Below are 23,941 nucleotides of genomic sequence, written 5' to 3'. Positions count from 1 at the left end.
ATCCACAACACCCTGTAAGCTGCCGTAAACATCGACGATATGATAATTCCATCACTTTCGATACTTATGAGCTACCAAACCCAAGAAACTGGTCTACTAGTTTTGCTGCAATAGAGCTGGCTGGACTGTCTGATACACTGTCTGTGAATGCCTCCGCATATACGCATATAACATCTTCAGTACCTGATGGTCGTATAAAACATCGGCCTCTACGGTATTTAACAGCAATATAAATAGGAACAAAGAAAATCCTCAAAATTTTGTTTGTGAATTATATACCAGTAAACATGCCAATTATCGCTTTGAATCAACAGGGCCACTAATGATGCCTACCAGTTTCAGCATCGATGGCTTCTTGAATGGCGGGGGGGGGGGGGGGGGGGGTGTCACGGGCACGGTTTCTGCATTTTCTGTAACAACAGCAGCTCTATCGACAACCTTGACCTGGTAATTAAGAAGAGGAAGAATTAGTTTCTGAATCGAGTATCATTATAAAACTTAAGAATGCTTCGAAAACAATTACGGATAGAATAAAGAGTCCGTAACATAGAAGATGGCCAAGGACACTTGCCTTAAGCTGCCTACTGGGAAGATCCTGATAGAGCTCATTCCACCTTGACCAGCCCGTATGTTTCAGAATAGCCTCGACAAGAGGTCTCCGCTCAACGCATCCCCAACAGCCTGGTTAATCAATTCACTAACATCCAAGAGCCTCAAAGCAGCCTTATGCTGTTCTGAACCTGAAAGAAACGATCATATACGTCATTTAGATCGGTAATGGAAAGTCAAGTCAGCACTCGTGCATAAAATAAATACTGCCTGGTTTTTTTTTATCCCAACCAAATAAAACGCCTTGCGTGACCTTTAACTACATGAGAAAGCTCAGCAGTCCTAGCCTCCAGCCTGGATAAGTAATGTTCCGAGAACAAGATGGTGCCATGGCCATTTGCCTCAAAGTAAATCCCGATTGTCATACTCTGCAGCTTTCTCATGCAGGTATTTCACTCCTGTAGGAGTAAAAGTGACATCTAGACCTAATTGTTTGGGATAATCTGACTGTGGATGCTCCATTCGCATAAGCTGTTTGTGCGATCCAAGGCGACATTGATAACCGTTATTCCATTCACATCTACTTCCTTATACAAAATGCTTAGTTGCTCCTTGATGAATATAGCAAAGAAAGATAAAATCTTGTCCCCATTGACGAGTTCAATCTTGTCGCTACTTCTAGATGGTACAATAAAATATACAAGCCAATCAGCATCATCTTAAACTAGCTCACCTGAAAAGCTAGAACCATACAAATACTTAATCCCCTCCTCTTATCATTTAAAGAAACATTTTACATCAACAGTAGAACAGTAATATTTTACCACAGAGAAAATTTACTGCCCAGTGGCATCCTTCGTTACCTTTTAGGGAAAAAGATGTAATATATATCAAACAAGATAATAATAACAAATCAATCACCAAAATTCATAGATTTTCTCCCATCTACGTCATTAGTGCAGTTTATGTATTTTACAGTATCTCTGTGATGCAGACATTTCAAACAAGCTACTTAAAGTAAATGATTCGTCTTATAATCAAGGGACGGCTGACCTTATCCCAACATCCTGTGAACCAAAACTACAAGGAGCAACTTTCTCTTTCTGCACATAACCTGCACCAACTCCTTCATTCAGTACACCTCCTTCTTTTCCACAGTTCCAAATCTCAATAGCCAAACCATTCAACATCGTTTACAAGATTTCGAGTTTTTCTCCACCAACACCATTTGCCCCATCCACAACCAACTTGTCATCCATGCTGCAGGCATGATTTCCACTAGGAATCAAATCTATCAAGCACCTAACCAACCACACAAAGCGCATATTCAAACAAAATATGATGGCATGAAATTCACTGGGAATCAAATCTACCAAGCAGGCAAGCACCTAACCAACCACACAAATAAAAGCCACTCAAACAAAATATGAATTTTTTTTCCTTTTTAGAACATATGAACTCATAAAACAAACCTCTATCTCTAACTAACCTAAACGAACTTGATAGCTGTTTGAAGTAATCACTGTCTGATACTTGCAAACCCTTATTTATAGCACGAACCATCCAATGCAGCTGCAGTGTAGTTATAATTCCCAAGTCATGGGCAATCGCTCCTATAATTGAACTGATTCCCTGCAATAGAACAAATGCTAACCAAATAGAAGTGAAAAAATATTTTAGAAACTGCATGCTACACAATGATTATAGAGTAGATACCTGTTTAGCAGCTTCGACCAGAGATATTGGGAGTGACTTGAAATTTTGTAACTGTTGAAAGTTTTAATCTTGGGAGTGACTTTAAATTTTGTGGCTATTTTTGAAAGATGTTTATACGTATTTCAGAGTAATATTCATGCTGCAGACCAATAATTTTGAAAAATAAGCTTCATGTGTGTCTTGCAGGTCAGAGAGTTTCGATGGTGGACTTCAACTGCCTCAATCTGCTGTGGCATCTTACTGTGCAGAGCAACCTTCTGGTAAGTGGGAACTCCAAATACCAGAGAACACTGTTCTTAGAAAAACTCATCGTTCACCAATAGGCTTCGTCACCACTGGTTTTGTTAGAGGGAGGTTACTTCACAACCTCCTGCCACTTTACAACGACCATCTTTTCTTTCTATTTTGCTATGTAGTGATAATTTGCCGTGTGCTAAGTTGCATTTTATTTATATGCAGCAAGAAGCCAGTACCAGAACCATTTTGCAAGGCAGCTCGTCTCACAGAGGAACAATGGGAATCGATGCCAGCTAAGCGAAGACGAAGGAAATATATCATATATGTTCTTGTCAGGAATTTGAGATCGTCAGCTTGTAGACTTGCTCTTGCCACCATTGTTCTGAAGCATCAGGAAGAAGATGACAAATACTGATGTAGTTGGCTTGCATAGCACCACGAAACAACGAAATTTACATTTTTACTAAATCAAATAGTTCTAGGAGCCTTTTGTTTTTCGTGTCTCAGCAACATCTTCAAACACTTAACTGCTTTTTGTTTTCAAAGTAGTGGTCGTTGGCGATATTCGTATGATTGTTGCCACTAATCAATGTAGCAATGAATCTGTTCCCCAGTTCTCTGGAAAAATGACCTACCTGCACAACGATGCCTGTTACTATGAACAACCAAAACCTAATCAACAAAGTTCAGTTCTACCATTACAGCTATCTCCCCCAAAGCCAAATGCGTGTCATGTAACTACACGGGTAAGATTATATTCAGACAATGATATTACACAACGGATGAAAAAGAAAGCGGCGTTCATCTATAACGAATTTGAATATATCTGTACAGGCAGAATGTAATACAAGTATGGGATTAAAAACGTACGTTCCAATTCTCAGAGTCAATGACAAGCATGTGCATTGAAGTGCAATAAATGTTGTGATACCATACACAGAAAAATCTATGCCTGCATACTTGCGTATCGATACAATACAGGTTGCCTCAACCTGAAAATACTGAAAGCTCGAAAGATCCCCTTATACAAGTTCAAGTACCGAATAATGTGTCAAAATTCTAGGGGCTTGCTCTACGCAGTCAATTCACTTGCGGAAACCTTTTCAAGCAAGTTCTCAAGCTCGGGGCTTATTTCAGTATGATCTTCCTTCAATCTCTGACGCATCTCAGGATCTGATTTTCCTGCAGCTATGTAAGTCTTAAGCAGCACATAATACTCATTGCAACTGAGACAACCTAGACGCTTCAGAATCTGGCAAAATTTCTCAGCACCATCAACATCTTTCTCTTCCTCAAAATACTTGAGAAATGCAATTCTGGTATCTGGGAATGGATGCCATTCCTCATTCTTGCTTTCCGAAACAGCAGCTTCCAAATGGCTAACAGCCAAATCCATCTTACGGGTGTTCAAGGCGTGAACCATAAGCATTTCCCGAGCCTTCATGAAAGACCCTTTAGTCTTCTTACTGGCATTTGTAAAGACCAATTCTGCTTCGTCATGCATGCCCTGACTGAGGTACCCGCGTATAGCAACATTTGCCAACCTTATATCAAAACTAATGCAAATGGACTCCCATTCCTCAAACAAATCTTTCAACCCCTCAATATCGTTTAGCTTACAAAGGGCCTGAAGCATTACAAGATAGCTTATATTATTTGTTGCGGGGAAAGATTTCTTGAGCGTTTTCCATACCCTTTTCACCTCGCCTAGATTAGAAGTGCAGGCATAGAGGCTAATCAAAAAATGGTACGGCGCGCGTTGCTTCAGGGGTTTCATCATTTCTTCCGACTTTTTAAGGGCTTGCTCTGCCTTGTCAAAAAGTTCCGCCTTTATATAGATGGCAGCCAGGTTACTATATGTTGACCAACTGCATTTTTCTTCGTCTTGTGTTTCCATTTCCTCCAGGACTCTATTTACTCTTTCAAAATCATTCAAGGCCGCGTAGCTCTGCATCCATATATTATAAGTAAACGTGTCCAGAGGGAGGTTTCTCTTCTTCATTTCTTGCACTAAAGGACCCACTTTCTCTGGATTCTGCTTTCTCATATGCAGAGACATGAGATTGTTAAAGACCAAAGTAGAGGAAGCAAAGTTCAACTCATCCATCGTCTCAAAATGTGCCAATGCCTTTTCTTCCATCAGTTCCTTGCAATAACAGTTCAAAAGTGCACCGTAAGTGAATCGGTCCTTTGAAGATTCTGGTAGGCCGCTGAAGTAATCCTCAGCGGCTCCTATCCCTTTGACTTTGGACATAAGATCCACGCGTATGGCATAGTCAGCTTTCGAGTAATTCATTTTCCTAAACTCCATCCATTCCATTATCTGCACTAACAAACCGAATCAAAAATCGAACATGCTACTACAGACTACCTTGAAATCTATGAACAAATAAGCAATGCAACAAAAACTTTGATCAAATTGCACTCGAAACATCTAAGGATTTGTTTGATAACCATTTCGTTTTTAGTTTCCTTAGACATTTCTTCTACATCTCGACTCCCATCGTTTCTTATTTTCTCCATATGTCTAAAACAAAAATAAAAACGAAATGGTTATCAAACGGCGACTAAATTTCATTATCTAGATTCACATTGTCTGCAGTTGAAAATTTCGAGATGAAAAGTCGCAAACAAGAAAGCGGAAGGGTAGAAGTGGAAATGGGCGTAACCTCGAGGGCATGCTGGTACTTGCGGTATTTGCGGAGCTCCTTGATGCATTTCTCGAGCTCAAACTTCCTGACCATTTTGCCCTCCATAACGTACTGGTTTAACGTCTTGGCCACGCTTTCTCCGGTCGCTCCCAAAGCCGATAACCTCCGATACAGCCTATTGGGATTTCCAGGCTGACCCGTTTTCGCCGCCGTCGCAGCCTCAACTGCCGTACAAAGCTTCCTCACCAGCCACGTTCCGGTGGATATCGAACGGTTCAGATTCATTTTCGTCGGAGTCGATTTTTATGTCTCTCAAAGCCAAAAGGGGTTTTGTTAGGGTTTAACGTTGATATGCTTTCTCATTCGAATGGGAATCGCGGATTCCGAACAGTGGGTTTTAAATCACCGTCTATTACTAATTAAACTGGGCTGAATAATGGGTTGAGGCCAGGAACCGGCCCAATTGATCATTTTTTATTTTTGTCTCAATTGACATTTGTTTGTCCAAACGATCGATTTTTATCATGTAGTCATTATATTACCATTATTTAGTTAACAAAGATTGTTTATATTGTCGGTGTTTGATTTCAATTAATTAAGCAACCAAAATGCCAAAAACGGATCATTTTTTAGCCACTGCCCCTTTTTTGTGGGACAATTTGAAATAAATTGAATTATACTGAAGTTCATGTAGTTTACTCATATTTTCACTTTTGTTCTTGTACATTCTTTTCTTGAATATTCACTTTTGTATTTAATCGTGTTATCATGTTCAATCTAGTCCATCAAGTAAGAAAATGCAACAAAGGTTCTATTTGGGCGAAAGTGCAAGAAAAAAACTATGTGATCAAAAAATGAAAATTTAAATAAACTAGGAGGACTGTAAGTGCAATTAGGCCTTTCAAATAAGGTCCATGCTTCCGAGGATACAGAGTTTTAGGTGAGATTCCACAAAAAAATGAAGGCTTCGGCTGTTGTTGGCCCTCCGACCACCATTTTCTCACGCTCATCTCCGCCACCACAGTTTCAATCCCAACCCAAATCTCAGCTGCTCCGAAACCAACGCTTTCGGGTCTCATCCTCTTTGGTAAGGAGATTTATCCATCAGCGCAATCCACTGCTCGCAGTTGTGGAAGTTAATATTAAAAGTAGCTGAATCCTAATCCACAATTTTTTTTTTTTTTTTCAGATAAAAGAGCCACAATCCCAATTCCGGGAGAAGCAGCAGAAGCTTGGAGTGATGGACGAATTGTTCCTCAAAGTGTTTAGAAGCAAAATGGCTGCGGAAGTTGGATGGGATTCCGAAAAGCCCGGATACGACGGACTCATTGATGTGGCGAATCGGCTTATGCTCAAAAGTCCAACCAATTCTCACGCTAAAGAAGCTGCGGTACTCACTACTTTCTTTCTCTCATTCTCTATACTTGCGTAAGTGTTATCCCCAAATTAACGAAGAACGTTGCTCCATTCCTTACCTGCAAATCACAAACTGAAACATATACTGACGTAACGTGAAGTAATTTGTTAAATGAGAAAAAGGAAAACTTATTAATGCGTGTCAAATAGTGACTTGTCTATTTTGAGGCAGGTAATATCAATACTTAGTATGGAGAAATTTTTGAGTTTGATGTTGCCACTGTCACATGTAGTTATTAATCCGTGTGCTATATTAGTCGACTAACTTAACTGAAACTTATAACAGAGGAATTATGCACAAATGTCAAATTTTGACTTGTAATACCATATAAATAGAGGAATTTTTTATAATGATGCTGACACTGTTAGATTTAGCTATTAACCCACGTGTTATACTATGGGGGGCTGACATAGTTGATATGTTGCGAGGTGTGACCCTCACACCGACAAATTATTCGCTTAGATGTAAGGAGCCAAGTATTTTTGTCAAATGACTGGATGATTCCCATATGTGTGCTGAAATGGCAGGTAAGAATATTGAGATCCTTGTTCCCGCCGTTACTGTTAGACCTTTATAAGTTGCTGGTAGCACCTTTACAAGGAGGAAAAGTAGCTGCCATCATGGTTGCAAGGGTGACTGCAATTACTTGTCAATGGCTTATGGGCCCTTGCACAGTAAACTCAGTCGACTTACCAGACGGGACTTCATGGAACAGCGGGGTGAGTGAGTTCGCTGTCTTATTCTTTCATTATTCCCTTCTGAGGTCGGATAATGGTTGTCGTAATGGATGGGAGGCTTCGCCGTTGATGCAGGTGTTTGTAGAGAAATGCAAGTACTTGGAAGAAAGCAAATGCGTCGGTATATGTCTGAATACTTGTAAGCTTCCAACTCAGGTCAGTAACTCTTTCGAATTAACTCGAGTGTCGAAGTAGATGTTAACAGCCTGTTCAGGACTGTTTCTACAAAACACGAAGTATTCTTTGTCGTAGAAACTGTTTAGTAGTAATTGATCGGTTAGAAATCCATACAAACGGTTGCTACAGGCTTTCATCAAAGATTATATGGGCGTTCCGTTAGTGATGGAGCCGAACTTCGTCGATTACAGCTGCCAGGTAAAACCCCAAGAACTCTACAGCTCTACTCATTTCCACACATTGACTGTCCTACAATTGACCCAACTGAACTTGAATACGGCAGTTTAAATTCGGTGTCCTCCCCCCACTTCCTGAAGATGATGCCACTCTCAAAGAACCCTGCTTAGAAATCTGCCCTAACGCCACTCGACGGAGAGAAATCGCCAGAAACATTAACGTCGAGAAATGTCCCAAGGCATGAATGACTGCAGCATTCGCTTTGCTACCGGTGGCATCACAATACTAGATTCGAAAGGAACGGTCATTGTCATAACCAACTCTTTGTGCAGGTATTTTTGTATGTTCAAAAGTCTGCTGTAAATAACAACGAGTCCAACACAACGATCGACCCTTGATGGTAATCAAACTAGAAAACAGGTACTGCAACTCCTGTATAACATCCAACAGGGACTACAAATTCTGTAAAGCCTTCAAATGAAGTCAGAGTTCAGCGCTCACTCTCAATGTAGTGGCAAGGAAACAACCAAAAAATTGTCATAAGCGAGCGTTTACTGGGTAGAGAGAGGTGAATGAACGAGAATGCGTTTTTCTGTTCGCCCGCGACATAAATTTACAATGTTATCAGACCTAAATTGTGACATAAGGGTTGTACAGAGAAATGAACAATATGTATTCTGCATCTTCCTATACTCAACAATCTTTTTTTGAAAAAAAAAAAAAAGGAACCTTGGGCACACATCGAATACCGTTCGATCTGCAACAGCATGAAAACGAAGAGGAGGCTTGACTAATCTGACAGAGAGTTTAACTGAAGCCATTTAATTTGAAATCAAGATTTGGCAAGCAAAAGAAGCAGAGGTTTGCTGCATGGTATCATACAAAAAGTTTCACAAGTATAAAAGATCATCCACTTTCTGCAGCAAGTCAATCAGTTTCCTAGATTATCACCTTTTTCAACTTAAATACACAATGGAGAAAGAAATTAACCAAACTGATTCATCTTTCTAGCAGTAGGGGGAATAACAAGTACAAGCATACACAAATAGGAAGCCGAAAATAAAACTTAACTTACGAAGGTCAACATAATACAGGCATATCAATAACTGTAAATAAAAGGGAATCGATCTACGACAGAAACAGAAGATTACATTTACGTGAGAGTGGTGTTGTTCAATTGTATGATTATCAGCTTGAACTGTTGGATTGATCACTTCAGTTGCGTATTTCTGTATAGCATGGGTTCGCACACGTTTTTGCCTATCATTTTAAAGCAGGAAACCCACGATGGCTGTTGAGCACCAGGCTGTTGTACCAGCTGAGAATATATGCTCATCAACCCTCTGCACTGCCAGTGCTACCTGGTACGCACCCAAAGATTCATGAAAATGAGAACTTTATACGTTGTAAACTGTAAAAGTTCGAGCATGCTTGTTTCTCGAACAAGCAACCAGATTGAAAAGATAACATTACTATATCATACGTAGTTTACAAGTATTATAATTTTTATGCCAATTTCAGAAATAACTGTTTTTCCTAGTTAGATTGCATTTTAACAATTAATTAACTTATTCGTTTTCTTTTGAAATGTGTAAAATAATATTATCACAATATCATATACGCTTTACTTGTATATCGGCGAACCTAATACCACCAACTGCAATGCAAACACTCTTGCAGCAATGTATTAACTATTAAATAATTTAGAGTAAAACCATTTACATAAACGTCTGTATTTCTTTCTAGGCAGCATTTCATAGAATGTTTCTTCCAAAATTTCTGTTTTTTAATCACAGCTTATCACATGATGGATAACTACAACAATCTATCACTTCATCTCGAATCCATGCTCAAGTAGCTATAACACAACATTTTCCTCCCTGACTCTTAGATGAATTTTAAAACGAACCGGCAAGAAAGTTAAAATAAAAAAGTAAAAGATGGATATAACTGTTGAGTACTACCACAAAACGGAATTTGTGTATGCTTTTCGCTCACCTTTCCCACCATAAACCTACAAAACACAAACCAATTGGGCACTAAATTTCTTTAAATTTACTTACAGAAACTGATTATCCAGGCACACAATTCACTATGTCTTGAAATAAGGCATATACTAGCCAAGAATAGGTAACTGAACGTCCCTGACCAAAATCACAAACTCAGTGGAATACATGATAGTCGACCAGGTTTCACAAAGAGTCGTGTGTCATCGGGATGATTGTAATGAAATGGCCTCGGAATCAGAGTCAAGCTCCCACCAGTTGCAAGCATCGTCCTTCCCCAAATTGTCATTCGCCTCACCAACAAAACCTTCGATATCGTCATCCTCGCTTTCACCATAAACCTCATCATTCCATTTATGCAAACTTTGATCCCCATCTGACTTGTCTGTCCACTCCAATCTCTCGCTTTCACCATAAACCTCATCATTCCATTTATGCAAACTTTGATCCCCATCTGAATTGTACGTCCACTCCAATCTCTTCAACACATCACGGTCTTTCCATTTCCCCACAACTGACACTGCCTCCTTTTCAGCCTTCCCAATCAAAATTTCATTCCAAGAAAAACCAGAATCCGCAGCCCTCTTCAGAGCCCCATCGCCAAAATCCCCCACAACAACCGTCTTCAGACATCTCAACTTTGCCTCCATCACAACATCCACAAAATGCGAATCATCCGACACAAGCATCAAACAGTCAACTCTCCTGTGATCCATCATGTCCACAATGTGATTTCTCAATGCGACTTTCACCCCCTGTGGCTTATCCAACACACTCCGAATCCAAAACCCTGCCTGCTCCACCTCATCCGCTAAACCACGCCCCACCTTGGTTGTCAAAACATCCCTTGCAGCTTTCTTATACTTCTCCATCTTCATGGAATACTTACCCACCAACTTCACTCTCCTACTCCCTCTAGCAGACTCAATCTGATTCAACCTCTTCACATGTTCCGTCTCATGAATTTGCTTAAAATGATTCATAAGCTTCTCATTGGTATAAAATCTTCTCCCACAAACCGGACATATATTCGACTCACCATCCCTAATCACAACCCTATTCCTCTCTTTCCTTTCCCAAATAACTTGTGGAACATAGTTCAACGCATTTCGATTCGCATACGCTATCATATGCCGGACAATCCCGAAAGATGAAGCCGCAGTCTTGAGCTTGACGGCGGCTTTGTACGGTGAGACTGATTTGGGTGGTCTGGTATCCAAATCCCAGAAAATCGCAACACTGTTTTCAGAAATTTTCTTTGGTGCCAAACACGAGGAAGGATTCGAAGAATAGAAACCCGTTGTAGATTGAAAATGACAATATCTATTGAACTGGGTAAAAGGGATTAGGGTTTCTGGCCTGCTGGATTGAACTGTACAGAGAATGTGGCGAAATTTAAGATGTGTAAGCATCGCAGAGTTTCAGAGGTTTGATGGTCTGTTTGATTTTTCAATGAATTGCCAAATGAATCAGGAATTCAAGAAACAGTAATTAGGAAAATAGATGGCATAGAAAACCTTGTGACCTTGAGAAGGAAACGAACACCGCAGCAAACTCGTCGTCACGGCGGCGCTTCAGGGCGGCGATTGGGCGGACTCGGACCCGGGTATGGGTACTAGGGTGGCAGGAACTAGGAAGGGTGGCATTTGGAGTTGGGGGTGGCCTTAAGTAACGAAAGGGATGGGATGTAAAACCAAGCCGAATACGAAATTACATGTTTTGCCCTTTAGAAGGAGGGATAGCATGCCCCTGCCCAAATGCCTCTACACCCTCCTCCTTTCCCACCATTTCTCCGCTGCAACCGCCGCCGCCGCCTCCGCCGCCGCAAGGCTCCCGAAGCTCCCCAACGTCCCCCCAAGGTACAAGTCCGAAACCATCAGCCAAGCTCAGCAGGTCCTCACCGACTACCTCCACGCCACCCGCTGCTTGTCCTTCCCCTCCGCCGAGCACATCAGCAGAAACTCCCTCTTCTCCCTCGCCAATCTCATCAAGCAGATCAAATTTTCGGCCCCGAATTTCTCCAACCGCTTCGAGAGGTTCCTCAGGTACCACCCCATCAACGAATTTGAGTTTTTCTTTGAAAGCATTGGCATACATTACAGTCAACTTTGTGACTTTTTGCCTCCCGACAAGTACTTTTTCTCTGAGGATCCGACCCTTTTGGATGTTGCTTCGCTACTTTCCGGGTTTGGGTTTCCTTGGAATATGTTAGGGAAGTTGTATGAGGAGGAGATTTCGATTTTTAGTGAGAGTTCAGAGGTGTTGAAAGCTAGGCTTACTAGGTTGAAGAAATGTGGGTTCAGCAACCATTCTGTTGTGGGTATGTGCTTGGCTTTCCCTCATTTGCTGCTGCTGGAGGGCGAGCCGGGCGGTGATACTGCGGATTTGCTCGTTGATTTGAAAAGGGTTCTTGTGGATTTTAATTTGGAAAATTGTGTTGAGGGAAATGTGGATGCTTGGTATGGTGTTTGTAAGAAAGTTAGTGTGTTTTACGATTTGGGTTGCAAGAAAGGGAAGGTAGGGGAATTGATGGGGAGGAAGAAAGACATTTTTCTTGAATGCCCGGAAGAGGTTTTGTTGCAGAAATCAAACTACTTTCATAAATTTGGTGTTAGGATGGAAGATGTCGGGATGCTGCTTCTTCAAAGTCCGGAGGTTTTAAACCTTGACCTGGAAACGCCGGAGATATCAGCATTGGGGTTGCTGAAACATTTTGGATTGAACGCGAAAGAATTGGAGGCGGTGAGTGAAAAGTACCCTCATGTGATGGGAAAGAATAGAATGGCTAATTTACCACATTTGGCAAGGGCTCTGGATCTTCATCAATGGTTCTTCACTAAGATTAAGAATGAACATAACTTATTAGCTAGTTACGTAATCAGTGACTTCGATGAAGGCATTGCGAAAGAATTTAGTGAAGGATTGGAGAGGATCCAATCTACGACGACTCCCATTCATACCATGGGAAAACTGGATTTCATGCATAGAATTGGATTTGGAGAGAACCCTTTGACGCTAATGTGCTTATCCCAGTTGCATGGCAGAAGCAGCGAGTTACAAAAGCGGTTTGATATCCTTCTTTCGACGGGCATTGAATTCTCACGGCTTTGTTTAATGATAAGAATGAAACCGAAGATCTTGAATCAGAGTCCAGAATTTCTAGAAGCGAAAGTAAGCTTTCTTAGTGAGGAAATGAAATCTTCTTTGGAGTACCTCAATATTTTTCCATCATTTCTTTGTTTCAACTTGGAGAACCGGATCATGCCCAGATATAGATTTTATGTGTGGCTCAAAGAGAAGAAGGGTTTGCATTTTGAAAGCTACTCTATTGCCACCATGATTGCTACCAGTGAGAAGACATTTGTAGCGCGGGTTTCTGGAATTCATCCAGCTGCTCCGAAACACTGGTTCGAGCGTTTCTCTTACAGAAAATATTTAGGTACTTGGAGACATCTGTGACATTGACTTGAGTTTGTGGTTAGAGAAAACCAGCAAGTTAATAGATGATTTTTAAAGGTAAAATGGTTCCACTTTAACCTCAATTTTCAATTTTCCCAGCCTTCCTAGTTCAGTAGTTCCTATTCTATGCACTCGATGGTTGCCTCTTTTGTTTTATTTTTCTTTTTAATTTTGTATTTAATTAAGATTGTGAAACGCCAAGTGGTCGGTCTAGTGAGAAGCGAGTAAAGCTTTGAACCCCAACCCATGGAAAATGGTAACACAAATATGCTATTTCTGAATACACAGAAAACAGAACCACAAAACAAAAACTGCACTGCATTTCTCGCATGAGGAAAAATACCACAAGGTCGTATTACTGAGTATCATTGGAGGGCTCATGACTGGGCCACGATTCTAGAGATTGTTATCCCATCAGTCATCACGCACGATCATTTCTTATCGAGCACTGATGGGCTTATTCCTTCATCAAGATTAGGCCTTGCTAGGTGCGAGGAAAGGATTTGAGCTTTGCTAAGCCGTCGAGGCCAATAACTATACTGAGTTAAGTGGCCCATGGGTTGGATGAAGTGTACCAAAACTCGCAAGTCCAGCAAAAGTGCCTCCTCTACCAAGCGCGAGAAATTTTCTATCGTGTCTAGAATACGGTGGTATACCACATGTTATTATATAAATGAAGGGAATTTTTATTTTTTAAGTTGTTAATATTTTGAGGGATGTGACCTATGTTAGGTCCATAAGAGAGACCACAGCTTTTAGTGTTGTGTGATTCACCTTTGAATAATAAGTAGGTGTCTCAGTCCAAGTGTGGCTGATCATCCGAAAAGACGATGGAATGCAAATGGATGGATGGTAGAGGGCTGCCTATGCCCAAAAGCGATGATTCACTTGTCCCCTTGTCCATAGGTACCTCGTGGCATAAAAACGAAACGACTCCTGCTAAATAACCTCTCATTTCTCTCTTTTTATAACCTTATTAAATGTAAAAAGTACACGCTAAAAACGATGAATTTTGTTAAATTAGATGTTGGATTAGCCAACGACGGAGGTTGAATCCACGCTTTCATGCAATGGCTCAACACTTTTCTACTGGTAAATGGCCACTTGCAGAAATTTGTTGTTAAATTAGTGTATTATTTGCGTATTATGAGCTAATTTACTAAAAAGGAAAAAGTCCAAGTCTAAGGGTTTTTCAAGAATAGTTGGCCCTTTTTGCAAATACTGCAAAGTTGGATGAAATAGCAAGAAGTAGAAACACAAAGAGAAAATTACACGACGAAAGGGTTTTTGGGGGTTCAGTCCTTCCCTCTCTCTCCGTCTCCAATCTCCGCAGACACCACAAGTGCGCAACCTCCTTCTCCCTGTTGCCCTTCTCGTACCAGGTAACCCTAACCCTAACTTCTACCCCTTAATATATAAATATACATACATATATACATATACATACATATTGTGTCCGTAAATCGATATAGCTCAACTAAATACATATCAGAAAACTCAAATAATTCTCTTTTTTTTTTTGCCTTTAATTTTGTGTCTTCGACTGTGTAATCTCTGAGAAGTTATGAAAACAGAAGAAATAAATTAAATTGTTTGCTAAAGTTTTGAACTTCTTGTTGGGAAGGAAATGTATTGCATGAATTAAATTGTTTCTTCTTTTTTGTTTGTTTGTTTGTTTTCTTGTTATCAGATTTGAAGTTTTTGACATTGTTTGGTCCTCCTTAGGGCAAAAAGGACCTATGTTACTGTTATTGTGTGACTGTATGAAACCAGCTGCAAAATCCGCCATTTTTGTTCAGTTTTTCGATTTGAAACCTTTTATTCAACTAATAGATAAGGGTTTGGTGTGATTATTAGGAATTTGTTTAAAATTCAAACTACGACAGTGATTTTGTTGAATTTAGAGTTGTTATGTTCGGGATTTCGTTGCAATTTGATATGGAGGCTGTAATTATCGTGAATATGTATACGCAATTTTTTTTTTTTATATTTTGGTTTAGCGCATTATATATTTTATCTTTAAGTGGCTGCTGCAAATTTTCAATTTTAATTTGAAAATTTTCAAAGAAAGACAAGGATTGTTGCCAAAATTTGACAAACGTTTTTTCTTGGGAAGCACCAAAGTTTAGTCTAAGTTTCACTGCAGCCAAAATTGAAATCCCGGTTTTGCCAGTGCACATGGATTATTTGTTATTTACCTCAGTGTGAAGTATTTATGTAACTTGGATGTGTAGTTACAAGGAGAAACAGATAATAGGGGTTAAATGTAGTATTTGGGAAATTAGAGATGAGTTTAACTGAGGATAGCTTGAAGGAATTGGATAGTGATACTAGAATGAAAACTACGGCAATAAGCAGTTAAGCACGTGTTCAAGTTGGGAAGGCCTGGTGTTAAACTATATTGACATGAGTTTTGCATAGGATTTGAACAGCCAATTCGTATAAGTTTGACCATGTCGTTTTACTTCAGTTGAGCTGAATTCATAATACAAGGCCTAAGTAGTAGGTTCTTATAGAGTAGGGCTATCAAGGTTAACGTCCAGATTTTGGTCTAGAGTGTTCTGCTAAAATGACCATTGCATTATTGTTTTTATTAAAATTTTCATTTCTGTTTATTCATTGTAGATGGCTAGATGGGATGAGATTCTGTCCCTTCCTGTACAGAGTCCACCTGCACTGGAGTTTTCTTCTTCGGATCTTGTGTGGTCAAAGGTGGAAGGTTGGCGGGACAAGAAAGATCGAGTTGCTCTAATTCCATTTCCTCGAGTTGACGATTTTCTGAGGGGTGAATCCTCTAGTAAAGAATGTCCAACAAAATTTCATGTTGAAGCGAGGCGGCGGCGGCAGCCAAAGACGCCTTACAAACCAAAGGTTGATGGTATTCTTGAATATATTCTGTAAGTTCCGATTTCTCCCCCCGTGTCCATTTTAGCCAGCATTCCTGTATTCTATCAGCCTAAACTATCTTTTTTCAAATGTGTAGATATTGGTGTTCCTTTGGTCCTGATGACCATAGGAAGGGTGGGCTTGTACGACCCAGCAGGGTTAATATCCCAAAGAAGAAAAATGCTGGTCGACCGAACACCAAGAGAGGTTGTACCTGTCACTTTATTGTGAAACGATTAATTGCTGAACCCTCAGTGGCGCTTATTATATATAATCAGGATAAGCATGTAGATAGGAAAGGAGAGCCCTGCCATGGCCCCCAAGATAAGATGGCTGCTGGAACACGTGCTATGTTTGCCCCTTATATCTCTGAGGATCTACGTCTTCGTGTGCAATCTTTGTTATACGTGGGGGTCTCTGTGGAGACTATAATGCAGAGACACAATGAATCAGTAGAGAAACAGGGTGGTCCATCTAATCGTGATGACCTTTTAACCCATAGGTATGTTCGGAGGCAGGAGAGGGTCATTCGACGTTCTGTATATGAATTGGATGCCGATGATGTGGTTAGCATTAGCTTGTGGGTAGAAAACCATCAGAGTCATGTTTTCTTCTATGAGGATTTCTCTGATGTGGACCCTTTCACTTTGGGCATTCAAACAGAGTGGCAGTTGCAACAGATGATTCGCTTCGGCAATCGCAGCCTTATAGCTTCTGATTCAAGGTTCGGAACAACCAAATTGAAGGTCCGTTTAGTATGTTTAACCTTTTATTATTAACTACAATTGTTGATAATAATGAGAAACTGAATGTGTTCACATTGCAACATTATTTAGTATCCTGTGCATAGTCTCCTTGTATTTAATGAAGACAACAAGGCCATTCCGGTAGCGTGGATAGTGGCTCCAAAGTTTGAAAGTTCCAATGCCCATAAATGGATGAGAGCTCTTTACAATAGAGTTCAAACGAAAGATCCTGCATGGAAGTTAGCTGGTTTCATAGTGGATGATCCTCTAGCTGATGTGCTCACCATCAGGTTGGTTGCTCAGTTCTCGTCCAAACTTCATACTGACAATTTTAGTCACTAATGTTTTGTTTGGTAGCAAACAGTCCGTAGGTTATTTCCTACAGAAGTGGCAATGTGAAGCAACTACATGATTACTGATTAACCTATTGCAATATATTCAATTTCAGTTGTTTACTTATAAATAAAATATCCAATTGTATTTTTATTATGCTAAGCGGGTGGGTTGCTCTCCTTCAAATTAATGATTCCTCTTGATCGGGCCAGACTATCTAGTTTATGCATCAGTATTGAGTGATTTGTTGTGCATGGTTTTTACAACTTGTAATTTAATTCAACTGAGTCTTGTGAATGCCAACAAATGTTTAAAATCAAAGCTGAAGGCCGGAAAATAAATCATTCTTTTTCTTTGTTTTGATATCCAATTTTATGCTATGCCTTTTTGGGGTTTGGGCCAGTGACATTACAGTCAACTATCTGACATGGAGCAAGGCAGTCTGACATGATTCATAGTAGTATTTCTTCTTCATGTTATTAATGGATTAATACATGCATGAATTGATAAGTAAATATTGTTTTTTCATTATACTCAGGGATGTATTCCAGTGTTCAGTGTTGATAAGCTTTTGGCGGGTCCGTCATGCATGGCATAAAAACTTAGGAAAGAAATGTGTGGACAATGAGATGCGAGCTACAATATCAAGAAGGCTTCATCAGGCAATGGATAACATCTGTCAACAAGGAGGAACTGAGCGTTTGTTTGAGGACTTAATAGAAGATTTTCTTGATGAATCAGATTTTATGGATTACTTTAAGGCAACCTGGTATCCTAGAACTGGTAAGTCACTATCATATTTAGTACAGGTATATTTTGCCTTATGATATGAAGTAACAAGTGTCCTTTAATTGGTTCTTATCATTACTAATCTACATCTATGCCTATGTATGTATCTCTTAAGACCTAACCTGCCAATTGTTATGCATAAGATTGATTTGATTGTGTGTTGCATACATACAGGTCAACATATGCACGCATACAATATGCTCATAAATTCTACAATATAAGTGGATAAATTTGTGGATGTTCACGTATATGTGTTTGTGTAATGGTATCTTCATATGCTGATACGTGAATGCTTGGCATGCGATATATTTCTCTGCGTAGATGGGAATAGGTTATGTTAACAATTGGGCTGCCGAATTTAAGGCAACCTTTATGCGGCAGAAGATCAATGTATTGTGTGGGGTCAAGATAAAATTTGGTCTTGGAGATAGTGGCGTTTTTCATTTTCATTCGCCCCCTTCTCTTTAAATAGGAACCATTTCTCTTTTGCTTTATCTTGAATAACTCATACAAGAAAAATGTCTTTTGACTTAGGGATGTGGATCTCTGCGCTACAAAATCTTCCTCTTGCTAGCCAGGAAACCTCTGCGGCAATGGAGTTCTACCACAACCAACTAAAGCTTCGGTTATTGAACGAGAAGAAACCTAGCGTGTACAAACGAGTTGATTGGTTGGTTGATAAGCTCGGTACAAAAGTGCATTCCAACTTCTGGCTTGATGAATATTCTGAGAAGGATGATTTTGCACGATATTGGAAAGATGAGTGGGCGAGTGGTTTAACATCTTGGCGTAAAGCTTTGAAGATTCCTGACCGCAATATTGTCATAGAGGGTACACGTGCAAAAGTTATTGACGAGCTCGACCAAGACAGGGTTTATGTTGTTTGGAACCCTGGTTCTCAGTTCAGTATTTGCAACTGTCGTTGGGCAGAAATGGGCAACCTGTGTGAACATATACTCAAAGTTATTAACGTTTGCCGGAAAAGGTCGTCTACGCCATCCATCAGCCTTTTGCAGTACCACAAGGCCTTGATTGATATGCTGCACTGCCCACCTCATGATTCTTTGATTCGTGATCATGCTGTTTCTTTAGCAGTATTTGTACAGAAGCAATTAAGTGGACTAAATAATTTGGAAAGCAACAATACCGCAATGGATGTGGCATTTTTTGCCAATCGAGATCAAGAATTAGTAAATGAGGATCCAATAAATGAGGAAGTATTATCTCTAAATGAGAATAACTGTGGGGATGGAGATGTAGCTGCTGAGAGAACCAAGGGTAAAGTGGCTACTGAATCGAGTAGTTTGGTAGCATGTGGAGATGACATATGTAATGAGAGTTATGGAGAAGAAATTACTGGCGATGAGATGGATGTCGACCCGTCATCCATCTGCATTTCCCCACCCGGGTTGCATTCTGTTGACGAGGTTGTGTCTAGCAGTGTCTTCCCTGAAAGCAGACAGAGGTCATTGTTTAACAGAGAGCTTGAAGACCTGCCTCCTGCTGATGATGCCCGCACAACCGGATTTGAGGATGACATCTTAAATAGAAATAGCCAAGAAAATACGATGGATGAGGACATGAATATCCCTTCCTCAACAATGGAGTTTGTGGAGCAATGCACAGTAACTCATCCTGATGATCACCACAGCCACGATATTGAACCCGCTGTTATTTGCAAGACATCTGAGGACAATACTGTGTATAAAAAGACTCCCCCATCTGCATCTATGCCTGTTGAATCACAAGTGGTCGAAGATGCTGAAGTTCCAGGTGTCATTTCAGAAAGTGATAGAATGGAAACTGAAAACAAGAATGGAAGCACAAGTAATCAGCCATCCTCCGCTGATGATGCTGCCAGTATTGACGGGCCTTGTGAGAACTTGGTAAATGATTCTGATTGTAGTCAGGACTCAAAAGCAGTTGGAAATATGATGGTTGTACAACCAGAAGCACTGAGTAAATGCTCGTCAAGATCGAGGTACAACGAGGAACAACTGCCTATTGAGAATGGAGATACCGGAACTGGACCTTCTGAGAACCCATCTTCATTTGCTGAACCTCATCTTACTAAGAGTGAAGTGTAAGAAGGGCTCTGAAAGCATTAACAGCAGCGATGAGGTGATGAAGCAGCTAGTCGTCAATGGCATCAATATATACTTGTGCTTAGGGAAACGTTTCAATGGAGACTTCTGAGGCCTTTTGACAAGTATGGCGTCCAACAAGGGAGCTAAAATATCGGCGATTCAAGTAACTGTAAGGTTTTTCTTTGTGTACTTATGGATCCATTGTAGAAATTTTGTTCACTGATCTGATTTGTGCCAATGCAAGCATTAAGCTCTCTCACTCTCTCTCGAAATTTTGTTCACTCACCTAATTTATTGTGCCGATGCAATAGACAGAGGTAAGGAAATGGGAGAGGAAAAAAGAGGACATTTTGATTGGGCAATATGAGGTGTCAGTGGAAAGTCTTACTTTTGAGAGTCTTGTTAACATTTTTCGATTACTTTATAGTCACCAATTAATTATGCATGTGACTTGTGAATTATTGTAACTAAATCGATGAAGAAAATCTCAATTCTATGTGGAAAACAATGAAAGTATAAATGTTGGTATGAATCGATCAATTATTGCACATGTGAAACTTCATACTTGTGTTGTTTTTTTGCCATTTTCTAATTTCAATCGCTGTCCAATTTAAATCAACTCCAATGCACTAAAAAGTTAAAACTCATATACAGTGAAATGTTCTCGTTATCTTAAGCCACCACACCTATAAGAGCTCTAATAATCACACGCAGAATTTAGTGCCTGGCTGCCTTTATTGGGATTTCAAGAATGCGATTATGTTTTTTGCTTTATTTTTCTTTCTTGGCTCTCATATAGATTTAGAGTTGACACATCACTCTTCAAATTTGAATGAGATGTCGTGTGGATATAAGGGAATGAGGATCCTGAGAATTCTCCAATTACATCCATTCATCGTATATCATATGATCAGTTTTCGTCAGGTACTATTTATATTCAATTTATCTTCTAAAGAAATGAAAACAGGTATCACTCAACCGAATGATCACATGCAACACAACATTGATATATGATGCGATCCCTCAATCATGATTATGCATGTTTCTCTTTCGAAAAACTTTTAACTTTGAACCAAGAAAATCTGCCCCGGCCCATTTCAAGCTTTTTTATTTTTATTTTTTTCCTTTTTTGAAAGAAAAGACAGTAAAATTAAAAAGAATGACCACGAGTATATCCAGGTTGCATACAATCACATAGGAGTGCTGTATGAGCAACACTAGGAATAGTTCTATCCCACACATGAAAGGTTGCTAAATCTAAAACCCACATCCGTGATTGCATCTGCCAAAAAGTTGGCCTCCCTAAAGATATGGCTCCAAGAGATGTCCTCAAACCAGCTAGCCAAGATCTTGATATCTGCAATAATGATTTTTAATCTCCAAGGAATCAAGCAACGACTATGAACAGAGTCAATCACAGGCTTCGAGTCACCCTCAATTTGGATTTTTCTGAAACCCTGGGATCTAGCCATCCAATGCGCATCTCTCAGACCAACACATTCCGCAACATTGATAGTGTTTTCTCCCAAGCTCCAACAAGAATATGGGTGCAATTTTCAACCCTCACAATAAGGCCAGCAACAGCAACATGGCTGTTAATTACAGAACTGTCAAAGTTTAGTTTAAGGTTCCCCCTTCATGGAGGAGATCATTTGATAAACAAGTTTTCTTTTACTAACTTTTTTACTATTTTTATTTTCATTTAAATAATCTTCACCAAATTTAGTGGCAATAACACAATTCTAAATGGGTTGATGGTATTATTTTGAAAAACAACATTGTTTCTTTCCTTTCACCTTTAACCCAATTTAAGAAATGGTCCTCAACTTTAACCCAATAGTAGCAATGGTCATTCCAACATAGCCCATTTTGACAAAATTCTGACGAAGTTGACAAATAAGACCATAACTACATGTTTTGATGAGTTGAAGGACCAATGGTAATGAATTTTTAGTTGAGTGACCATTGCTCCAATTTGATTAAAGTTGAGGGACCATTGTTTTACTCTAGGCCTTAAAATTGTGATTCCACGCCACCCTTTTGTTTTTGCATCCCTTTCTTCATTCCAAAAGAACAATAAAAATCAAGACTTTCTGTACAAAAACTTTAGTTCATTTCTTTAGCTATGCAATAATCAAACATTGTTATAAATAAGTAAAAGTTAGAGAGATGACCTTTACTAGTGACATGAGCGAAGTAGGTGTAAAATATCACACTGTAACTATAACACAAGGGGATGACAAATAAAAGAGGGAGGGATAGATAATGATGTTATTGATATTTCTTGTTCTTTCTGTATATCTTGATAGTAGTCGGAGCGTTCTATTTATAGAGCAACTCCAAACAAACGTATTATTACATTTTGAAATTTACAACACACATCTTTTGAAAATACGATCTCCTTCATTTCCAAAGTCCACATTACTGTGTGGGTATTGAAAATCTGTGTGGGCATTCATTAATCTGCCAAACATTTTCAACACTGCCAATGTTTTCAACACACCCCCTTGGATGCCCACATATCAACATCAGTTGCCTCATTAAAACATTGCTTGGAAAAACTCAGTGGAAAAAAAAACCATAGCGAAAGAAAAAGAGTACAACATGCATGTATCATGGATGCTCCTCCTGATATATATCTCCCATTGATTTCGCATTCTCCAAATTTATCTGATTGGTAAGTCGACGTAATCCAATACTTTGCACTATCTTCTGAAACGTGCATTTTGGTAGAGATTTGGTGAACAAGTCTGCCAGATTTTCATTGGAACGGATTTGTTTGACTTTAATAACTTTAGCCTTCTTAAGCTCATGTGCACTGAAAAACTTTAGAGATATGTGTTTAGTTTTATTGCCCTTGATGAATCATTCTTTCATTTGGGCAACATAGGTTGCATTATCTTCATAGATGACAGTTGAAGTGTCTGTCTTTGAGGGTAGACCACATGAATTCCGAATATGATGGACCATTGATCTTAACCAAGAACATTCACGACTTGCTTCATGTAAAGCAAGTATTTCTGAATGATTTAAAGATGTAGCAACTAATGTTTGCTTTGTTGAGCGCCAAGAGATTGCTGTATCTACATTCTTGAACACATATCCAGTTTGTGAGCAGGCTTTATGCTGATCAGAGAGAAAACCAGCATCTGCATATCCAACAAGGACCTTGTCATTTGTGGATTTCTTTTAGTAGAAGAGACTCATGTCTGTTGTTCCACGAAGGTATCGCAATACATTTTTGACTCCCTTCCAATGACAAATTGTTGGAGTATAGCTATATCTTGCTAACAAGTTGACTGAAAAAGCTATATCTGGTCTAGTACATTGTGCTAAATACAATAAAGCACCTATTGCACTCAAATATGGTACTTCTGGACCAATGACCCCAAAGAACGAATGACCATTGGCGTGCTTAGTGAATAAGCCTTGTCCATGCCAAATCGTTTCAGGATTTTTTCAATGTAAGCTGATTGGTGGACCAAAATTCCACTAGCACAATGCTCGATTTGCCAGCCAAGACAATATTTTGTTTTTCCAAGGTCCTTAATTTCAAATTCACTTTTCAGATATTCAGTAGTTTTATTGAGTTCTTCAGGGGTTCAAACTAGGTTCATATCATCAACACATACTGCCACTATAACAAATCTAGAGTTGAATTTTTTTAATGAACACATAAGGGCAAATGACATCGTTGGTATACCCTTCTTTGATCAAATACTCACTGAGATGATTATACCACTGTAAACACGGAAATTCCTGTGATGAATGAGACAAGAACACGTGTACAAAATAATATTTGTATTAATGATTTTGTGGTTACAATCTCTTCTACAAATTTAGCCTCTGATTCGATCTTGGTAAGGTGTTGATTTGTGGATAGGCTGTTGATCCAAAGGGCCGTCGGGGCTTGATCTTTAGGATGTATAGTTGTGTAGATTTATGGATGGGCTGCTGATCCAAAAGACCGTCAG

At 39.5% G+C, this 23,941-nt stretch overlaps 5 protein-coding genes and 1 pseudogene across 6 annotated transcripts; 3 read left to right on the top strand and 3 right to left on the bottom strand.

Annotated features, from left to right (window-relative positions):
• Nucleotides 1-195: 195 nt before the first annotated feature.
• On the bottom strand, nucleotides 196-2,322 carry LOC103444392 (phosphoacetylglucosamine mutase-like; annotated as a pseudogene).
• A 963-nt stretch (nucleotides 2,323-3,285) lies between these two features.
• On the bottom strand, nucleotides 3,286-5,540 carry LOC103444271 (pentatricopeptide repeat-containing protein At1g02370, mitochondrial-like). The gene is made up of 2 exons (XM_008383200.4): nucleotides 5,172-5,540; nucleotides 3,286-4,825 (listed from the first exon to the last, which is right to left on the bottom strand). Exons 1-2 carry the CDS (start codon nucleotides 5,436-5,438, stop codon nucleotides 3,575-3,577), a joined length of 1,518 nt encoding a protein of 505 aa, XP_008381422.3. The 5' UTR covers nucleotides 5,439-5,540; the 3' UTR covers nucleotides 3,286-3,574.
• A 539-nt stretch (nucleotides 5,541-6,079) lies between these two features.
• Nucleotides 6,080-8,343, top strand: LOC103444270 (beta-carotene isomerase D27, chloroplastic). Its single transcript, XM_029108670.2, has 6 exons — nucleotides 6,080-6,240; nucleotides 6,343-6,543; nucleotides 7,098-7,289; nucleotides 7,383-7,463; nucleotides 7,614-7,682; nucleotides 7,768-8,343. The coding sequence occupies exons 1-6, from the start codon at nucleotides 6,112-6,114 to the stop codon at nucleotides 7,903-7,905; spliced, it is 810 nt and encodes a 269-aa protein (XP_028964503.2). The 5' UTR covers nucleotides 6,080-6,111; the 3' UTR covers nucleotides 7,906-8,343.
• Nucleotides 8,344-8,646: 303 nt separating this feature from the next.
• Nucleotides 8,647-11,161, bottom strand: LOC103444269 (uncharacterized). Of its 2 annotated transcripts, none has more exons than XM_070804698.1 (3): nucleotides 9,808-11,161; nucleotides 9,626-9,677; nucleotides 8,647-9,022 (listed from the first exon to the last, which is right to left on the bottom strand). In XM_070804698.1, exon 1 carries the CDS (start codon nucleotides 11,077-11,079, stop codon nucleotides 9,871-9,873), a length of 1,209 nt encoding a protein of 402 aa, XP_070660799.1. In that variant the 5' UTR covers nucleotides 11,080-11,161; the 3' UTR covers nucleotides 8,647-9,022; nucleotides 9,626-9,677; nucleotides 9,808-9,870. The 2 variants fall into 2 exon arrangements, with proteins under 2 accessions (XP_070660799.1, XP_070660800.1); XM_070804699.1 differs by having other exon boundaries at nucleotides 8,708-9,022; nucleotides 9,660-9,677.
• Nucleotides 11,162-11,410: 249 nt separating this feature from the next.
• Nucleotides 11,411-13,126, top strand: LOC103444268 (transcription termination factor MTEF18, mitochondrial). The gene has a single exon (XM_008383194.4). It carries the CDS (start codon nucleotides 11,411-11,413, stop codon nucleotides 13,124-13,126), a length of 1,716 nt encoding a protein of 571 aa, XP_008381416.4.
• Nucleotides 13,127-14,320: 1,194 nt separating this feature from the next.
• Nucleotides 14,321-20,233, top strand: LOC103444267 (uncharacterized). The gene is made up of 6 exons (XM_008383193.4): nucleotides 14,321-14,508; nucleotides 15,752-16,023; nucleotides 16,110-16,758; nucleotides 16,849-17,048; nucleotides 17,630-17,874; nucleotides 18,415-20,233. Exons 2-6 carry the CDS (start codon nucleotides 15,752-15,754, stop codon nucleotides 19,965-19,967), a joined length of 2,919 nt encoding a protein of 972 aa, XP_008381415.3. The 5' UTR covers nucleotides 14,321-14,508; the 3' UTR covers nucleotides 19,968-20,233.
• Nucleotides 20,234-23,941: the final 3,708 nt, after the last annotated feature.

The sequence above is a fragment of the Malus domestica genome, chromosome 09, assembly GCF_042453785.1.
Source record: "Malus domestica chromosome 09, GDT2T_hap1".
In the NCBI taxonomy this organism is placed as follows: domain Eukaryota; kingdom Viridiplantae; phylum Streptophyta; class Magnoliopsida; order Rosales; family Rosaceae; genus Malus; species Malus domestica.
This window is presented reverse-complemented; position numbering and strand designations above follow the sequence as displayed.